Here is a 20,444-nt window from a genome sequence, read left to right as displayed (position 1 = left end):
AAAAAGAATCTGTTATATAATAGATGTTGTCAATGTTACATTGTTGTAATATAGCAACTTAACTGTGAAAAAAAACAGTCTGTTTTATTTTTATTTCAGATTTTTTTTTTAAATCTATAATGCAAGCAATGCGTACATACAAGAAAAACTATGATATAAAGAATTGGGAGCTAAAACTCTAAAATTTTGTCCCCCCCCCCCCAAAAAAAAACTTCCCATGATGCAGGTGTGTCATGAATACTCCCTGTAGGCACCCCTGTATGTGATTCTATACAGGGTGTTTCCATGACTGACTCAAACTGCAGGGTGGATGGAAACTGACTCGAGTACTAATATGAAGCGAAGGATCCCAGTCCAGAAATGCACCATTAAAAATTTATAAGCCAAAACTGGTTGGAGCTGTCTATGGCAGTCGAACAATAGAACTGAAAGATGTGGCTTGTAGAATTAATAAAGATGTAATAATTCAGGGTGCCTGGCAGTAATGGCTGATGATTTGGTGCTGAGCCAAGTGACACCCCTTGCATGCACTCTTGGCAAGAATCCTTGCTGCCTGTGATATCGTCAGATCTGCTCCAAGGAGGCTAGAACAGATGTGACAGAGATTCTTGTGAACCTGTCGTACCTGCATCGACACTGGGGACCGCCATCTTGTACAGGTACTATAATGTTTTCATCATGGGTTGATACGATACACTGTAGTAATGTCCATATTAAATTTACAAGCCACATCTTTCAGTTGTCTTATCACTGTTACAGACAGCCCCTACTAGTTTTGCTTGTAACTTTTTAACAATGCGTTTCCCGACCACGGTTCCTTATCTCATATTAGTACATGGGTCAGTCTCCATCAACCCTGCAAGTTTGATTCGAGGTCATGGAAACACCCTGTATATGAGCCTGCACTTGCATGATAGTCTTGGTAAATAATTCTCTTGTCTTGCAGGCTTCCCAGGAGTGCCAGGAAGACGTGGGAATCCAGGTTTGAGAGGGCAAGATGGCTTACCTGGACTTCCAGGAATTCCAGGTCAAAGAGGAGATCCAGGACTTCCAGCACCTAGGTACACATTTCATCACACTTGTTTGTAGTGGTGTTTTGGTTTCCTTGTATATGCAGAAAAACTGATGTAGAGCAATGAACACTTACTGTGTCAGTATTTTCTTCTGGAAGCTGCTGAAGTTGATGTAACTTTAAGGATAATTTTAAATTGAAGTGGCAAAAAAATTGCAACTGGTAGATATGCATGACATGGAGTTTCACACTGATATGGCAAGTTGTAATGAACACTTTACCACAAGTTAGTTACTTTGTCCCTCCAGTGTGGAAAAACATTCACTGTGCATGTTAGTGTACTGCATGCGACCACTTTCACTCACTCATACTTGTTCGACTCTCCCACCCTCAATCATAACATGCTTGAGTGTATACAATTGTATAACACCAAACCACGGCGTGTACAACATGTATAACACCATAGTCTATACCACATATAATGCCGTAGCTTCCATCACGTATAACATCAGACTTGGAACAGAAATGGATAAGTTGGAAAGGTGTAATTCAGCCTCAGATCAAAAATGGGTAAGTGGGAAATGTTTACTTCAGCCTCAGTTCAGAAATGGATAAGTGGGAAATGTTTACTTCAGCCATGGATCAGAAATTGATAATTTGGAAATGTTTAATTCAGCCTCAGTTCAGAAATGGATAAGTGGGAAAAACTTACTTCAGCATCGAAGCAGAGATGAATAAGTAGGAAAGGTTTAAATCAGCAAGCTTGGTGTTGGGATCGTATCAGGAGGGTGTTAGCTCATAACCACTCGCTTATCCTTAATCTTCATCAGGAGAGGTACCTAAATAAGTGTTAATCTATACAACTGTTAAATTAATGGCGACACAGAAATTAGGTTTTATGATCTGCAAGACTGAATCGGCAGGGACATAATTAGTGAAAGGTATTACCTGTCTCGTACTTGAAGAGATGATCAATAAATCCTCCAATGTTCACTCTCACACACCCACACACTCTCTTTTACTGTCTCCTGATTTCTTATCCCCAAACTCCCATCTCCCTCTCTTCGATACTTTTCAGTCCTCCCCTTCTCTCGAATCCAAACCGCAACATCTCAAGGCCTCCCCAATGGTGCAGTGGTAGCGTCGTTGCCTTGTAATCATGGGGTCCCGGGTTCGATACCTGGTGGAGGCACATAGTGGTTCGGATCTCACTTTAAACTGTAGATCCAGTCCCAATTAGCCTTACTGTGCATAAAGTGGATCTAAATCACTAAATCAATCAATCAAACCCAACCTCTCAAGCCAAAACTTACACGTCGAATCCTCCACGCTTACTCCTCCGGCTCCAAACTGACTCCCCCACTCTTGACACTCTCTCCCTCCTTTTCCCCTACTTCCTTTCTACAACTCCTGCTACTGGAAATACATACTGCTATCATAAACGCATTCTTTGAATATCCTGTCTTCTACAAAGGCCAAGGTAGCACATGAATGTGAGATACACTACGCAATGGAATACCATTTTAAAGTGACAATAATCGTATACACATGCATGTAAAATATCCACCATGCTAGTTTCAGCCCACAATCATCTATTTAATTTTCATGTATCACTGTGAATTGGTAAGCTACACTAAACCTCATTTTAACACAGAGATGATGACTGTAGTTCCGTTTCTAGGATCTTACAGATACGACGACGCATATATTAACAATAACAACTATTTATTAATGCCAAAACGGTAAGATACAAAATTGTACAAATTTCTATGACGTCTTCACCTCGAGACCGTCATTCTCCCGGATACCCACAGACTATTCAATCCCGCGTAAAGTGAGCATAGTTGCCAGTCCGCAACATTCCCCCCTTTGCGAACATTACGCGCTAACAACAGTATTTCTACTTTTACACATACACTAGCTAATACTAAATTATTTTACATGTATATGCCCTTACATATTTTCTCCATTTTTGACTTAGTCACATTTTTAGTTAGTATATCAGCTTCTAGATTTTCTGAATTTACATGTTGAAGATACACATTCCCATTTGCTACATCCAGTTTTACAAAATTATATTTTCTATTTATATGTTTAGTTCTTGCCTTTACATTGTTACTTGAGATCCAATCAATTGCTGATTTACTATCAGTTTTAACAATCACTGGTCTATTTACAAAATTTCCAACATCTAATTCTGATATTAAACTTATGACCCATTTTATATCACACAAACCTTCACATAATGCAATCAATTCTGCCTCACAAGTAGATAAAGCAACCAAATTCTGTAATTTGCTTTTCCAGCTGATGACTGAGTTTCCAACCTTGACAAGATAGCCAGTACGAGATTTTGCTTCTACTGCTGTACTCCAACTTGCATCCGTGCATAATTCAAGCTTACCACCTTCACTTGAAAAATTTAATGCATAATTGCACGTACCTTTCAAATATCTGTATACTCTTTTTACTGCTGCTAGATGTATTTCCCTTGGATCTTTACTATACCTTGACAATTGACTCACACAAAAAGCTATATCTGGTCTTGACCCTACAGATAAATACATAAGAGAACCTAACATTTGTAAGTACTTTGTTTTATCAACTGGTTTTGACTCTTCAAAATTATGCAAATCTTGGTTCAAATCACCTGGTGTTTTCACTGGATTACAATCATGAAGTTCATACTTCTTTAATATTTTTGAAATATAACCCTTTTGTGACAACTGATAACCTTCTTCAGTTACAATTATATCCATACCCAAAAATGAACTTAAGCTATTATTCTCTTGAATTACAAAATATTTCTGAATTATTTGCATTATCTTATCTATGCTTTCATTATTTGGACCTAATACCAAAAAATCATCAACATATACTCCTATGTACAAAAGTTCTTTTCCTGTCAGTTTATAGATACAAGGATCACTTTCCAGTCTTTTGAAACCTATTTTGGTGAGAACTTCGTTCAGTTTCTCATTCCAACAAAGACCTGATTGTGGTAACCCATACAAACTTCTTTGTAATTTACATACTTTGTTTCTATGCCTTTCTTCCATGAAACCTTCTGGTTGTTCCATGTATATTTCTTCCCTTAAATTACCATATAAATATGCAGTTTTTACATCATAGAGTTTTACTTTCATTTTGTAATGTGCTCCCACAGTTAACAATACACGTACTGATTCCATTCTTATTACTGGTGAAAACGAACTCTCATAATCAAGCCCTTCTCTCTGTCCGCAACCAACTGCCACCAATCTTGCTTTTCTTTTGTATATTGTCCCATCCATGTTCTCCTTTGTACTAAATACCCATTTGCTTCTTACAACCTTCATGTTCTCCTCTCTGGGAACTAATGTCCAAACATTATGTGATTCCAATGCTTGCATCTCTTCGTTCATTGCAATCTTCCAATTTTCACTGTACGCTGAACTCATAGCTTCATCGAAGGTTTGTGGTACGATATCTTGTGCAAAATTTGTTTGTTCTCTTGCTTTTATCCTCTCAGATCTTTTCACACCTAGACTTTTGAGTTGATCTTCATTTCTTTTCAAATTTTCTTTGTGTCTTGTTTTTAACACTTCGTTTGTTTCTCCTTTCTTCCGTCCACTTCTTTTGGTTCCACTGTCTTCTATGGTTAACTCATCTGTTTGTATTTCTTCTGGTAGATCTTCAGGTGTTAAGTCAAGAAATATGTCCGGTCCTCTTTCTTCTACCTTCGATTCATGCAAATGGACATTGCTGTTGTCATATTGCTTACTTTCCCTGTCTTCATCATGTTTATACTTCAAGTTGTTGAATTCTAGTTGCTCTTCCAAATTACAATTCATCAGTAAGCCTCCACAGTTTCTTTCATCAAACACAACACTTCTAGCTTCATGTATTTGTTTTGTTTTGGGGTTGTACAGCCTGTATGCTTTCCTTTTTCTGGAATACCCAACAAATATTTCCTTTTCTCCCTTTGGTTGAAATTTGCTTCTACACTTCTTCGGAATGTATCTGTATGCCACACATCCATATACTTTCATATGTTTTACTGTAGGCTTCCTTCCCGTCCATTTTTCCATTGCAGTTTTTGTGCCACCATCCTTGGTAGGTATACAATTTTTGATGTACGCTGCCGTTGCAACCGCTTCAGCCCAAAATTCTATGGGTAACCTTGCATCAATTAACATTGTTCTTCCCATATCTAGTAGTGACCTGTTTGCTCTCTCAGCAATACCATTACTTTGTGGACTGTGTGGAACAGTTAACTGGTGATCAATACCTTCTTTGTTAAACAACTCTTGAAATTTACTGTTAACAAACTCAGTACCATTGTCTGACCTTACACTTTTTATACAATTGTTAGCTTCCTTTTCATATTGGCTTTTAAATTTTACAAAGTAATCAAAAGCTTCATCTTTAGTTTTGAGAAAGTATACAAACACCCTTCTACTGTAAGTATCTACAATAACATACATGTATTTAGCACCCCCCAATGACTCTTTTTCTACAGGTCCACATAAATCCATGTGTATCAAATCTAGTGGTTTCTCACATACATCATTGCTTTGTTTAAAAGGAAGTTGTACAATTTTTCCTTTTGTACATGCATCACACAATTCTAATTTTTCTGAAGTTTGCTTAAAATCTAAATCTCTTACCATATCACTGTCCTTCATTTTATTTAAATATTTTTCATTCAAGTGACCTAATCTTCTGTGCCACATGTATTTTTCATTGTTTACATTAGTTTCCATACTTAAGCATGCATCCTTACAATGACTTACATCTGATCTTACATAAGTTTGTAACGTGTACATACGATTCTTTTCCTGTGCTTCTGCCACTAACATGCCATTTTTGTCAATTATCCTTGCACTATTTTTGGAAAACAACACTTCATTATCATGATTCACCAAACCTCTAACTGACAATAAATTCAAACGCAAATCAGGTACATATAATACATCATAAATACACACATCGTGAAGTTGGCCATCATTTGTGACTGTTGATACCTTAATGTCACCTTGCACTTTGGCCTCCATCGACTTTCCTTCCTCCGCAAGTTGCACTTCTCTTCTATTTATCAGCCAGTCTTCTTTATTTGTCATGTGAGATGTACAACCAGAATCTATACACCATACCTGCACTTCTCTTCTGTCTTCCTGCATGTCGTATACACTGTAAGCAGCTTCCATGTTGTCTTCGCATGTGAATCCCGTCTGTTTCATTTTTCCCTTCGGTGTTTTAGAAGATGTAGATGCTGTGGTAGACGTAGAAGGTCTCCTAACTTGAGCTTTCCCACCTTCTTTATTATGCCAACATTCTTTCGAAAAATGTCCTACTTTTCCACACGTCCAGCATCTTCGCACAGCTTCTCTATTTTTCCAATACTTCTTATCCCGTGCCTTGTATGCCTGTTCGGATTTTTCTTTGTAGTCCATTTTATGCAACCTAACCTCTTCTTCTTTTAAGGTATCTTGCACTTCTTCGATTGTCGCACCCCTTTGTGCTCGTAATACTGCCGCTACGTTTTCATACTTTTGATGAACACCCCGTACAATATGATACACTACTTCTCGTGTCGTAATTGGTTGACCCAATGCAGCACTTTTTGACATTATGTTTCGTGCTCTCAAAACATATTCGTCAACACTTTCCTTCTCACCCATTTTTATGTTCTTCATTTCCACACCTATATCTATTATTTTGTCCTGTGTGTTTCCCGTGTGAATACGTTTAAGTTCATCCCACACTGTTTTTGCACATGTCTCGTTAATGAACAGTCCAGCCTGGTCTGGCGATAAAGTAACAACTATGACACCAAAAGCTTCGTCATTTTTCTTTTCCCAAACAATTCTAGCTTTTTCTTCTGTTGGTTCATCATTCAATATTGCATCCTTGTACAATCCCTTACTTCGCAGCACTGCACTTACCTTTAGTGCCCAGACATGATAGTTGCCATTGTTCAGTAATTCTATCTTACTCACGTCTGCCATTCTGCTAACCACGAGGCTGCTACCACTGTAGTTCCGTTTCTAGGATCTTACAGATACGACGACGCATATATTAACAATAACAACTATTTATTAATGCCAAAACGGTAAGATACAAAATTGTACAAATTTCTATGACGTCTTCACCTCGAGACCGTCATTCTCCCGGATACCCACAGACTATTCAATCCCGCGTAAAGTGAGCATAGTTGCCAGTCCGCAACAATGACTATGTTCAAGTAAGTTTCAATTTCGCTGCATCTTTAACAAACAAATTATAGTTATATGTGTACTACTGGGCTTCGAGTGTATACTGCTCATTTTACCTGTTTGAGTATTATTCAATCATTTTAACACAGAGATGATGACTATGTTCAAGTAAGTTTCAATTTCGCTGCATCTTTAACAAACAAATTATAGTTATATGTGTACTACTGGGCTTCGAGTGTATACTGCTCATTTTACCTGTTTGAGTATTATTCAATCAAGTGAAGAAGCTCTCATTTCGTATGCTATCTAGCGTATGAACTATTTAGCACTCAAGTGAAATACTCTCCCTGCAGCACTTTAGCGCATTTGCGTGTGTGCAAATATAAACAAATAAAACAACTACCATGCTAAAGGTCCCGGGTTCGATCCCTGGCCGGTTCAAATCCGGGAACTTTTCTAACGTTGGAAGTGGCCCCGGTGCCCACCAAGCGTCGAATAACATGGGTACCTGGGGGAAACCCTGGGGGGTAAAGGCAGTCAGGGGCGTGATGCTGATCACATCACCCCCACTCACGACCGGATCAAGAAAGTGTGGGGCATTACCCCCACACCCCCTATATGCCTTCATGGCATGGTGCTATGCACAGGGGAGCACTTTACCTTTTTATTTTATTTTTAAGTTCGATAGAAAAATCTAACATGTGAGTTACCATCAGACAACTATATGCAAAAGTGATCGTTGGTTAAAACTTTTTTAGTTGAACTTTCTTGTTTCGATATATGTTCAAAACACAGTTATTCAAATATTTTTGTCGTCTTCTTAATCAATTCCTTAATTGTGTTGCAGCTTTAAGGGCGAAGCAGGCGTTCCAGGTCTTCCAGGTTTAGCAGGTGGGGAAGGCAATAAGGGCATGAGAGGGGAGCCTGGGAGGCCAGGATTTCCAGGAAGCTCTGGAAGGAAAGGAGAAAGAGGTTTTCCAGGATCTTCGGGTAGGACCGGGGCAGATGGTCTACCTGGATTCAAGGTAGGAATTATATAACTAAGTAGTAGTCTTGAGGATGGCATCCACACAACTAGAAAAATTTGCATACATTACCCACCTAAGAATTTTCACTTTAAGTGCTGCTGCAGTCGAGTTTTCCTTCTATCTTCATTACGCCAAAAAATTACAGAAACCATGGTTTCTTGTAATAACAATGAGAATACTTTTCACAGCTAGCAACAATGAAATGTTTTGGAATACAATGCTTACACATGCATGCGTAGCAACACAGTGCTCCTCCTTACCAGCAAATGTCACAAAGTGTACAAAATAAGGTAATGAGAATAATATCTGACGGATATGTTTGAAGCATTTAAATCAGAGAAATGTTAGATCAGGAAACTACATATGATTTTATGGTAAGAGAAAAGATCACATTCTGGAATAAACAACATCATCATCCTAATCCTTCTATATACGAGTATAGAACAACAGGATCCATTTGGAAGAATTTGCAAAATGCCACGACTTAATTAAGTAAAATCTCAGTTTAAATATCAAGACAAGACAGGTATGCACATAGCAACAGCCAATCATTAAAAAGAACCAGGAATAGTAATTAAAAAAAAAAAAAAAATCAAATTAAGCAACAAAAATTGAGCAGTATATTGGTGATCATTTCTCTGTCTAAATAAATAAATAGAATAAAAGAAATAGATCAGATACCTAGCCAAGTTTAACATACAAATAAACCCTACTGCATATAAAAAATGTCATATTCTCACTTTGCATGGCAGTTGTGCAAGATGAATTACTGTGCCAAAACAATGGACAAAAGAAGAAGACATGATAAAAGGCCAAAGAAATAAATAAGAAGACATGGCAACAAATCTTGTTGAAACTTCAGTCTGTAAAGAAAACCGCCAAGATTGCAGATGAGATGAGATGAGAATACAGTAGGAAAGCTTTAGGGAGCAAGTGACACATAACATGGGGATTTCAGACCTAATGAAAAATGACACGAGCCTCTCCAGTCTTTAAAAAAAAAAGTATTTGCTGCACATTCGCAACCAGCAGACAACATCCAAGTATCAAGCAACACATGCCGCTTGTTGTGTCACTCCGGTAAGAAAAGTTGCATTTATATCTGCAGGTTTGTTTCTAAGTGAAAAGCATGAGGCAGAGAGAATGTAATACACTTTCACATGTTTTGATGATCTTGTGTAATCATTGCACAATATCAATAAGTGCAAAAAAAAAGTAATATACTAAGTTTCTTTACACAACAGCCATATCCTCCCCCTACATACAGATTCAATGTATGTACAGGGTGGGTCAAAAGTTGCAATACACCTAAATAAAAGAAGCCACTGTGGGGATAGGTGTCAGTGAGTGTTGGATATGCATGTTGGGGGTGGGGGAAAACTTTATGATGAGGTTGATCTTGACGGCTGCCATCTTGAAGTTCGCCATCTTGGATTCAACTTCATTTTTTTAAATGGGGAGGGGGTCGTGTGACATAATTTTAGGCTAGAATTTTGTCAGGAATTAAATGGTGTTGTCCATTTTGACGTATCTTTATTCGTGTAGGAGTTACAATGGTTTCTTTTTTCAAGTTTTGAAAAGTGGCACACTTTACATGATGTGTTCGTTGTGGCCTCCTTCATGCTGGACAGTCATTTCCATTCTCTTCTGCCACTCCGTATGCACACGTAACAGGACATCTGGTGTAATAACCGCACATGCATCAATGATCCGCTGTTCCAGGTGGCGAAGATCATTGATTTTGACCGCATACACCATGGCTTTGAGGTGGCCCCATAGGTAAAAGTCCAGGGGAGTGAGATCGGGGGATCTTGCAGGCCACTCCACTGGACCTCGATGGCCAATCCAGCGCTGTGGAAACTGTTCGTTGAGTAATCCACGTACCTGCAGACCGTAGTGAGGTGGTGCCCCGTCGTGCTGAAACCATAAGGGGAAGTCACCATCCTTCGTCGCTACGGATGGGAACACCAGGTCCTCCAACATCTCTTTGTAGCTGTCGGCATTCAAATTGTTGTGGATGAACACAGGACCAATGACCCGTGTTTCCCAGATCCCGCACCACACCATGACTTTGGTATGTCCTACCATCTTGGATGGATCAGTCTAATGTGGGTTACTGTCTGACCAATAACGCAGGTTCTGCTTGTTAACCTCCCCGTTATCGTAAAAGTTAGCTTTGTCCGTAAAGAGCACATTCTGGGCGAACTGTGGGTTATCTGCAAGCTGTGCTGTTGCCCATTCCGCAAACTGAAGCCGGTGGTGTAATAACTGCAGCTTGAATGGATGAAAATGATGTGTCTTCAAGATCCGACCAACACCAGTCACATGAGACATGCTACGCACACTCCTTGTGGGACTGAGGGCGAAGCTACCTAACACGGCGATGGTTGTCGCCTCATCTGTTGATGAACGTGGCCTCCCAGACCGTGGCGTATCTTTCACACTCCCTGTGGCAGTGAACCGGGACAGCAGTGATGCAACTGTGGCGTGGGAAATTGGATGTCGGTCTGGATGGCGAGCGTTGAAATCGGCTGCAATGGTGCGAGAACTTCTTTCCCCTGATATTAGGATGATCTCAACCCATTCAGCATCGCTTAGTTTCATGTTGTCCTGTCAACCAGCAACGAAGAGAAAACCTTTGTAACTCCTACACAAATAAAGATACGTCAAAATGGACAACACCATTTAATTCCTGACAAAATTCTAGCCTAAAATTATGTGTCACACGACCCCCTTCCCATTTAAAAAAATGAAGTTGAATCCAAGATGGCGGCTGTCAAGATCAACCTCATCATAAAGTTTTCCCCCACCCCCAACATGCATATCCAACACTCACTGACACCCATCCCCACAGTGGCTTCTTTTATTTAGGTGTATTGCGACTTTTGACCCACCCTTTATAATGAGTGCTGGTAAATATAGTACTTGACTTTTCTTTTATGTTATGATAAATAAAAGAGGGAGGTGAGAAGAAAGGCAGAGAAAAAGAAACTGAACTTAAATGCAAAAAATATAAATGTTTTTTTTAACCCTAGAACACTAGCGTATGTAAATTTTACGTGTGGTGTGCCCTTAACCCCTTCCCTACCTCCCACTTCTCACCTACTGAACCCTCCACCTAGCAGTGCCTCGAGTAGTCTGTCAGATGTGAGGTAGCACTGTAGTAAGGAGGGTGCAAGCGCCGATCGTCTTGATTTTGTATGTTATGTTGTGCACTGTACGTCAATTTTATGTAGCTCTAGTAAAACGAGGAAAATTTTTCATGTAATTTTGACATTCATAAATTTGATTTTGATAGCTATAGAAAAACAAAAGTTTAGAAGCATGCACTATTTCTTGTAAACTTTAAAATTACATTCATTCCTTATTTACAGTGTTATTATTGTTTGCTTTTCATTGTTTGAACTCCTCGCCTTCATTCTTAATGTACGTACATGCAGGCTTGTTAATCAAGACATTATTTTCAAATATTATATGTTTAATAAGACCATGTTTATACATTTTTTCATATACATAAAAATTTACATAGTGCTAGTTACAATGTAATATTAGGGGTATAGTAGTGTTCTAGGGTTAAGGAATTTTGTTTGTTAGCTTATTACAGAAGGCTTCATTGTTATCTCCATGATATTTGTTTATTTAGCCTGTATATATTGTTTCAGTGTATTACCTATATATCTTGAGAAAGATGACTCTTTGAAGCATTAAAAAGGTCCAGAATATAGAAGAGTTATACAACAGAAGGTGTTCTCAAATGCCAGATAGGACTTAATGTACGTCATGTATCACCCAACAAAAGCTGCTTGCCATCTCTTGGCTCTCAAAAGGCTGGTACATCACAGGGACATGCATATACAATACAAAGAAATAAATTTAAAAAGTTTAAATTTAAATTAAAACTGAAGTAGAAATATAAGTTTGCAGAGTGAACACTGTAGCAACATACAGGATGGCAATTAATGAACTATATGAAATAAAATGGAAATTAGTGACAATCCACGTATCACAGGCACTACAGACATTCGGATTTAGGTTACGTCTCTGGCGATGACTTGGCGTAGACGAACAGTAAATTTCTGCATGACCCGCATGCTCGCATAATAGGCATTCACAAGTGATATATACGCTCCTGCATGCTGTACCGTGACATTTTCACTTGCAAATGGCCGACATCAACACGTTGCGTGCGCATGCGCGTACGAATTCCCATCATGCCCTGTGGCCAGCCATGCAGTTTGGACATCATCACGCGAACCATTCAGAAATTATGACGGTTTTATTTCATATAGTTCATTAATTGTCACCCTGTAGATACTTGCAAAAAAAAAAGTTGCACATTTGTCTTTTTACTATTTTCTTTCTCTTTTTCACAATTTATAGGTATAAGTACAAAGGAAAAGTACTTGAAGTAAGTTTGAAGGAAGGTACCAAGTGAAAATATTTGAAGAAAATTAAAAAAATAAATACAAATGCAAAAGTGTTATGCCCACAATTCATATTTTTTTCACCCTCGTTCCTTGAAAACATAAAATAAAAATATTTTTTTGCTTCAAAGGGTCCAAAGGGCAACCAAGGTGAACCGGCACGTTTTGGTTTTGAGAGCAACAGAGGAATGAGAGGAGATTCTGGCACCCCTGGAGCTCCAGGTAGATATTTATCATTATACAGGGTTATTCTGAATTAGAACAGGATGTTTGCAAAGTCCCTACCTGATTACAAACATTTGTACCTTCCAAAGTTTTTAAGACAGAGAACTAGGGGTGTGTGGGATCCTGAAAAATCGGGACTGAGAAATACATTTCCCATCCCAATCCCGACTTCGGGAAATGACTTCCTGACTTTTTGGTATCCCAAGCAGTCCGGAAATACCAAATGGTCATTTTAAAAAGTTGTTAATTCTCGATGTTTTCTGCATTGTACTAAATGTTTGGAACTAATCGGAAATTGTTAGTTTCTGTACCAGAAGTGCAAAAAATATCACATAAGGGGAAAATAACATGAATTTGAGATTTCCAGAGCTTCGGGAAATTTCTAACATTTCCCATCCTGAAAATTACCCGACTTTGTTGGGAAATGGCAAATTTTTCCCATCCCAAATGTCGGGTTTTAAAAAATTTTCCATCCCGACCCAAAAAATTCTGTCCCACACACCCCTACAGAGAAGTGAAACTTATGGCGAAGTGTGGGATAACTCACCAAGTTTTTCTGGACATCGTCAGTACATCTGCACATGAGCAGCTTTGTTGCACGAAGGACATCTAAGCAAAATTTCACTTCTGCCCATGTTTTGGCAGGTTGCACTGAGGGAAATGACCCATATCGTGTCCTTTCATACTTGGTGTGAAAGTTCCTTTGAACGGTTTTTCGTAAATGTGCATTGTGATATGATAGCACACACTACGCTCTGAACACATTTTTCTTGGACACAGTTCCTGTTTTGCTAATACTACATCATTGGGACCTGAATCAAAAACAAACTTGGTGAGTTTTCCCACACTTTGCCACAACTTTCACTCCTCTATCTTAGAAACTTCAGATGGTACAAAGGATTGTAATCAGGGGGGGACTTTGTGGACACCCTGTATACTACAGATGCATAACTTATCTGTGTATCTGAAATTACAGAATATTATCAAGTTCATTTCTTGCACAAATGTTTTTACAATGTTAACGTATGCTCAGTATGGCTTCCTTTTGTAACTAGATTGGCCACTTATGAGAATTTCATCTCAGATAAATGGAAACAATGTGCTTGCACATTACAGAGTGAAACTGTGAACCCTTGATATAGCTCATCAAAAAGTTGGAGAAACATTTCATCTGGATGAAAGAATTCCATTTAATTCCATATGCAGTAATTTCAGACTCGATTGTCTTATCATTTTTCCATTCAGCAACTGGGTATGGTAATGTAATTTTTAGGAGTTTCATCATAGCTTATTGGGAGCTTATTGGGCACGTAATTCAATGTAATATTTCATATTAATATATTTTCCTATGCATTTCTTTGGTTGTTTCAAATTTTGTCTCTTCTGTTGCATTTGTTCTAATCTCATAACAGGTCCTTCCCATTTTCTAGACACTGTATAATTCCATCTTGAATATTTCATTTTGTCATACTTCTCATAGATTTTGTTAGACTTGCTTCTATTTTGCCCCCTATATTGGTTTCCATCCATGGTTGAGGGGGCAATGTCCCCTTGTGGTTGCCCCACTGCAAAAGACCTCAGATATTTATTTGTAATTTGATCCATGTTATTGTTATACCAATAGGAGAAATAGAAAACAAAAAAAGAAAGAGTTATGAAGTTCTCACCAATTGTCAGCCATTGCATTAATATCAATAACACAATGCAACATGAATATTTATACACGTGCTACACTTTTGTGTTGAGGAAGTGTAACGTTTGTACTAAAAGCACCATACACTCACAGCTATTCTGGGCGTAACAGTTGCCAAAAAGTGACACTGGAGGACACTGGTTTAAGTCCACTTAAAACTGTAGGTCCAGCCCCAATTAGCATATCTGTGCATAAAGTGGACTTAAAACAATTCAATTCTACTCTTTCTAATTCGAACTTAAAGGTGACACAAAAGAATTGGATTAACAAAAACATGTATCATTAAAGACATTTTCAAGGGGACTACACTTGGTTCAAATTGCCAAATAATTTGAAGTTAAGAAAGTTCACTGTATATTATATGCACCAATCAATGATAAAATATGGAAGTAGCTAATAACTAGTACAGGCATTAATAAAATCAACATTCCCATTCTAAATTGCAATATAGTTCTTGGTGTATCTGATTGAAAACCATTGACACTATAATTATTAAAAATGTATTTTTTTCCTTCACAAAACTAATTTAAATCATAATTTGATGCTAGTTTTCAGAACAATATTAATATAATTCAATTAATTTTTTGACCTAATAACTTTTTTATTTTTTTCTTAGGATTCCGTGGTAATCCTGGTGTGATGGGGAAACCAGGGAGAGACGGGCTGCCAGGTCTGAGAGGTGATGATGGTGTGCCAGGGCGTGGCGGCATTGTAGGTTTGCCAGGTCCAAAGGGCATGGGTGGACTGCCTGGCCGAAGTGGACTTCCCGGTGAAAGAGGCCTTCCTGGTAAGTGCTACTCATTCCTAATTACTTTGACTTGAATCTAGGTTAAAAGGCACAAGCCTAGCTGATTGGTGGGCATCTTCCCTCCTGTCACTTTCACTGCTTGGTCCTGAAATAGATAAGTACGAGGGGGTACCCCCGAAAAAAAAAAAAAAAAAAACATGGAATAGCGCTGCGCTTGGCAAAATGTCCATAATACGAATTTTTCCCGCTAGGCAAACGTCGAGCAACTCATTGTGAGTTCAGTACACTCAGTGGCTTCGCTGGGGAAGGTTGTCTCTGGTCACGGTGATTTTTTTCATAAAAGCAGTTTCGGTCACACCTCGTTTTTTGTGATGGCTGATTTAAGAGAACAGCGTGCGGCTGTGAAATTTTGTTTCCTGCTCGGGCAAAAAGGTGGCAGAAACTGTTGTGATGTTGAACACAGCTTACAAAGACAGTGCTATGGGGAAAACTCAAGTGTGCGAGTAGTTTTCTTGCTTCAAAAAAGGTGACATGTCGATTGATGACAAACCTCATTCTGGACGTCCGTCAATTTCCAGAACGGACGAAAATGTCGACAAGATTTTTGAACTTATGCTCGAAGACCGACGATGGATCATTCAAAAGCTGGGGACGTTATCTGGTCTATCTTGGAGCTAGGTTCAGCAAATTTTAACAGAAGATTTTGGGAATCAGAAGGGTTGCCATCTCAGTGCACAAGTTTCTGGCAAAAAACAGCATGCCCCTTACTCACCTGACCTCGCTCCGTGCGACTTTTTTTTGTTTCCCAGAATGAAGAGGGACATGAAGGGACAGCAATTTGACAACATAGAAGAGGTGAAGAAAAAAACGAGGAAGGAGCTGTCAGCCATCACAACAGATGAGTTTGAAAAATGTTTCCAAGAATGGAATCACAGATTGGACAAATGTATTAAGTGTAATGGAGAGTACTTTGAAGGTAATAAGGTTGTTTTGTTATATATATTAAAAAAAACAGCTTTTAAAAAAAATTCGAGTTTCTTTTGTGTACACCCTCGTATGTTATGCTTCAAAATGGGTCAACAGTGAAATTTAGTAACTGGGAAGAGGGTATGGCATCTCTCAAATCCTTCTCCCGAACTTCGAACACTGATCCCAGACCCCAATCGTGAAGACTGGTATTTAACAAATCTTGTTAAAAAAAACACAAATCTTGTTAAAAACACAAGTCTTGTTAAAAACAAAAATCTTAATTCAACTTGTGTCATATTGTTTAAAAACAAGCACCATATTTTATGTCTTGCCCTTTTAAAAGTTAAAACCAGTCCCCAGCTGCCCCCAGAACAACCAAAAGATGTGTTTAAAACAGCAGAAACGTTCCAAGCAACAATGCAACAAGTTCAAATGAGGATGGTGGCAGTGGCCACCAAAATTAATAGAACAAAGTAAAAACAGCTTCGTGGAAAACATGAGTACTAAGTTTCTCTGTATTTTGTACATCCAGTGCAATGATATAGAGGACGTATAAAAAGTGTTTTTCACATTTTTAATTTCCATATCAAATTTAAAATTACATCTTTTCAAACCAATGTCATCTTTTCTCAGGCTTCCCAGGACCAATTGGAGATGACGCTCCCCCTGGACCGCCTCCGAAAAGTCGTGGCTTTTACTTCACAAGGCATTCGCAGAGCGTCCTTGTCCCTAGCTGCCCCCGGAACACCATAAAGCTGTGGGATGGGTACTCCCTGCTTCACTTCATGGGGAACCAAAAGGCTCATGGCCAAGACCTTGGTAAGTGCACATCCCTTTCATGTATGCTGGTATGTTTGTTTCATCTGCTACATCACCCAAAAGCTTCGAAGAATGAGTTCTATTATTTTTATTTCAAAAACAACAACTGAGCATTAGCTTGTACAACTAAGCAACAACAAGAACCAAATAAAACCCTGTATTTTGCAAACGCTTATCTGACACAACGAATATTTCAAAATTGTGTGATGTTATTTTAGTCTCGATTTGGGAATTGCGTATGTACACATGTGTGTGTGTGTGTGAGTATTAATGTACCTGTCATTGTATTCTCTTAAAATTTTATTATTTTTCATTTATGTCAAATTTATTTATGTTATATATTTCATTTTAGTATTATCAGCGTCGAATAACATGGGTACCTGGGGGAAACCCTGGGGGGTAAAAGCGGTCAGGGGCGTGATGCTGATCACATCACCCCCACTCACGACCGGATCAAGAAAGTGTGGGACGTTACTCCCACACCCCCTATATGCCTTCATGGCGTGGTGCTATGCACAGGGGAACACTTTACCTTTTTTTACCTTTTTTTATTTTAGTATTATATATATGTATTGTAACTTTTAATTGCCAGAGTTAGGTGGTAGAGCAGCCTAAGGCTGAACCTCGCTCTGCAGTTCATAAAAATACTTTTTCTATTCTATTACATTCTATAGCTTTTGGATTGTCCAATTGCATTCTAAAAGTGATAAAGAAGAAGTAAGCATTCTTTCAACGTGCTTCATGGCACTTAATCTTCGAGCTTTGATATATCATCTTGTTACTTATATTTTGTTAACATATACAACTCCTCCTTACTGTTACTCTTTGGAACACACACACAGGAGATGTACTACATGGAAATTCTATGCAACTCTTCATTTGTTTTTATGTGTTACACTGTCTGGTTGGATCACATGTTTTCCTTAATCTCTTTCTTTCAAATATCACCAGTTTCTGAATTATATCTTCTTTTCAAGGACAAATGTTTCACAGCCATACATAAATACACACTTACTATGTATTGACATAATTTCAATTGTTTTCCTGGAAACTAATGTAGACTGAAATCATTTTCTATTTGCATGGTAAACTCTATTTCTGGCTGCAATTCTTCTTCAATTGAATTATGTCCACTTATTATTGACCCGAAAGATATAAATGACTGGATTTGTTCTAATTGCATTGGGTCTGTGCCTACTTTGTTTGCTGAATGTTGCTTTAGACTATTTACAGCAAATTGGTACTGATGTCATTTACCAATAAATTATATGCCACTCATATTTTTTTGTAGTCCACACTCTCCTATATTTACAATGGAACCTTGAATATATATATTCTTCAGGAGCCTAAACATACCTGTTTTGAAATACAGGAAAATATAAAATCCAGGACTGCAAATTTCAGTTATGCTGTATCTCTTGATAGTGTGAAATATTGAAATTTGGCATTTTTAATTGGATGCTGTTTGTTATGTTTGGTTACAGATCTTCTATGACAAATATACACAGTGCTTAGTTTGTAGTTTTGTGATCGTGAAAACACAGTGTATTCTAATTCTGAGCACATTTTGTCTATTTTACGGACGAAACAAGATGTTGTGTCAAGTAGACAAATTTGAACATTTCCGGCACATTCTGCTCTTTGGGTTTAACCAAGGATCAAGTGCAGAAACAGGAAGTCTTTCCTAATGAAGCTGCTCTTGAAACTTGGCTGATTTCTTCAACTCAAAAACAATTTTTGTTGTGTACGGGGCTGATGCTATATACTGAAAACACAGTAGTTCTACAGGTGAGGCATCGAACTCCTCCCCAACGTTAGCAGATGGTCATTGACAATGGAGGAAACTAAATTACTGAGTGAGTGATTGTTGTTGTGAATGTGTATTGTTAGACTGCAATAACAATGTGTCATCTTACCACCTGTGCACTTGTATTAATTCATTATTGTATTCCTGTTAACGCATGTTATAAAATGCTACGAACTTATGCACCAACCCAATATATCAACATCTTATGAAGAAAACTACAAAGTATATGCATGTCAAAGGTTTTATCTATGAATAAATATCAATTTCTGTTTGCTTTGCAGGGGCACCAGGTAGTTGCTTACCAAGGTTCTCTCCGATGCCATATATTTTCTGCAACCTCAACAATGTGTGTAACTATGCTAGTCGAAATGATTACAGCTACTGGCTGAGCAGCCCGGAACCAGCCCCGATGATGATGACGCCCATAGCTCCAAGAGATTTGAAGAAGTTCGTATCCAGGTAATGAAAATTAAGTTAGAAACTCTTTCATATTAATTTTCAGTATTATGAGATGTACCTTCCTGTTACGAAAAAATGTCACACTTCGTAGTTCAAAGATAATGCAACTGTTTTTGAACAGGAGTATACATACAAAATCTTGAGGGCTTGTGAAACATCCCCAAATCATTTGGTTTCAGTACTGACTCATGTTTCTTCTTCTCTATTCTTATTTTACAATGCTTTTCTGATCCATTTAGATATTTAGATGCAATGTTGAGGACGAATGATGATTAGATGAAATTGAAGAAATAAATAACCATGTCAACTACAACTACTACTAATTATAATGATATATATTTTCCAGTACAAGGAATCAAATGACATAGACAGACAGACAGACAACATCCTGGCGGCTTTTATTTATCAATAAGTTCCAGTCCTTGATTGGACTCTCGACTCAAAATTGTTTATATTAATCATTGTAGCACGTCTGGATTATTTTTAATGATTTCCTCATTGTTCCTCACAACTGTAACAAGGGGTCTTTCCAGTGTTCCTTTCATGGCGATTAGTGTGTCACTTCATATTGACAAAATCCTGCATCCTTATGGAACTGATTCCTAATTGGCTTTCGTTGATATTGCTTAACTTCTGGTCACCCATTCGTTAACTGGCCCGATGCAACACTGCTTGACTTCACAACTTTTCACTAGATGTAAGAGGGATTATTGCAACTTTTCACTGGTTGCACAAAGCATCTACAGGGTGTTTCAATAAAAATGTAACTGAAAATGGTGTGTTTTGGATACTTTCAGTTACCTTTTTATTGAGCGAGGAAACATTCTGGGGTTACTACAGGTAGTGAAATGACACGGGCCAATTTTAAACTTTTAAATTGTTCAATGTTGAAATACGTGTTTTAGATGGAAATTATATTTTAACTTCATGGACTGTAATTTGTAACGGATTATGGAGGCTACAACAGTTTTAGGCATAGTTTTTGAATTCCTGTCTAACCCATATCCAATCCACACCCTTATTCCTGGTTTTTAAAATATCTTGACGTGGTTATGAAAAGTTT

The 20,444-nt window shown here is 38.1% G+C and overlaps 1 protein-coding gene across 1 annotated transcript in view; it reads left to right on the top strand.

Annotated features, from left to right (window-relative positions):
• The window catches only part of LOC145979562 (uncharacterized), a 339,077-nt gene that overhangs the window by 305,102 nt on the left and 13,531 nt on the right, over window positions 1-20,444 (top strand). Inside the window, exons 27-32 of the mRNA XM_083112535.1 lie at window positions 947-1,061; window positions 8,057-8,234; window positions 12,793-12,883; window positions 15,196-15,366; window positions 16,930-17,115; window positions 19,204-19,381. Of these exons, the coding sequence (XP_082968661.1) occupies window positions 947-1,061; window positions 8,057-8,234; window positions 12,793-12,883; window positions 15,196-15,366; window positions 16,930-17,115; window positions 19,204-19,381 (919 nt within the window). The remainder of the gene's footprint in view (window positions 1-946; window positions 1,062-8,056; window positions 8,235-12,792; window positions 12,884-15,195; window positions 15,367-16,929; window positions 17,116-19,203; window positions 19,382-20,444) is intronic.

Source organism: Lepisma saccharinum, chromosome 26 (genome assembly GCF_977018435.1).
Source record: "Lepisma saccharinum chromosome 26, izLepSacc3.1, whole genome shotgun sequence".
NCBI lineage: Eukaryota > Metazoa > Arthropoda > Insecta > Zygentoma > Lepismatidae > Lepisma > Lepisma saccharinum.
Note: the sequence above shows the minus strand (reverse complement) of the source record. Positions and strands in the feature narration are given on the sequence as shown.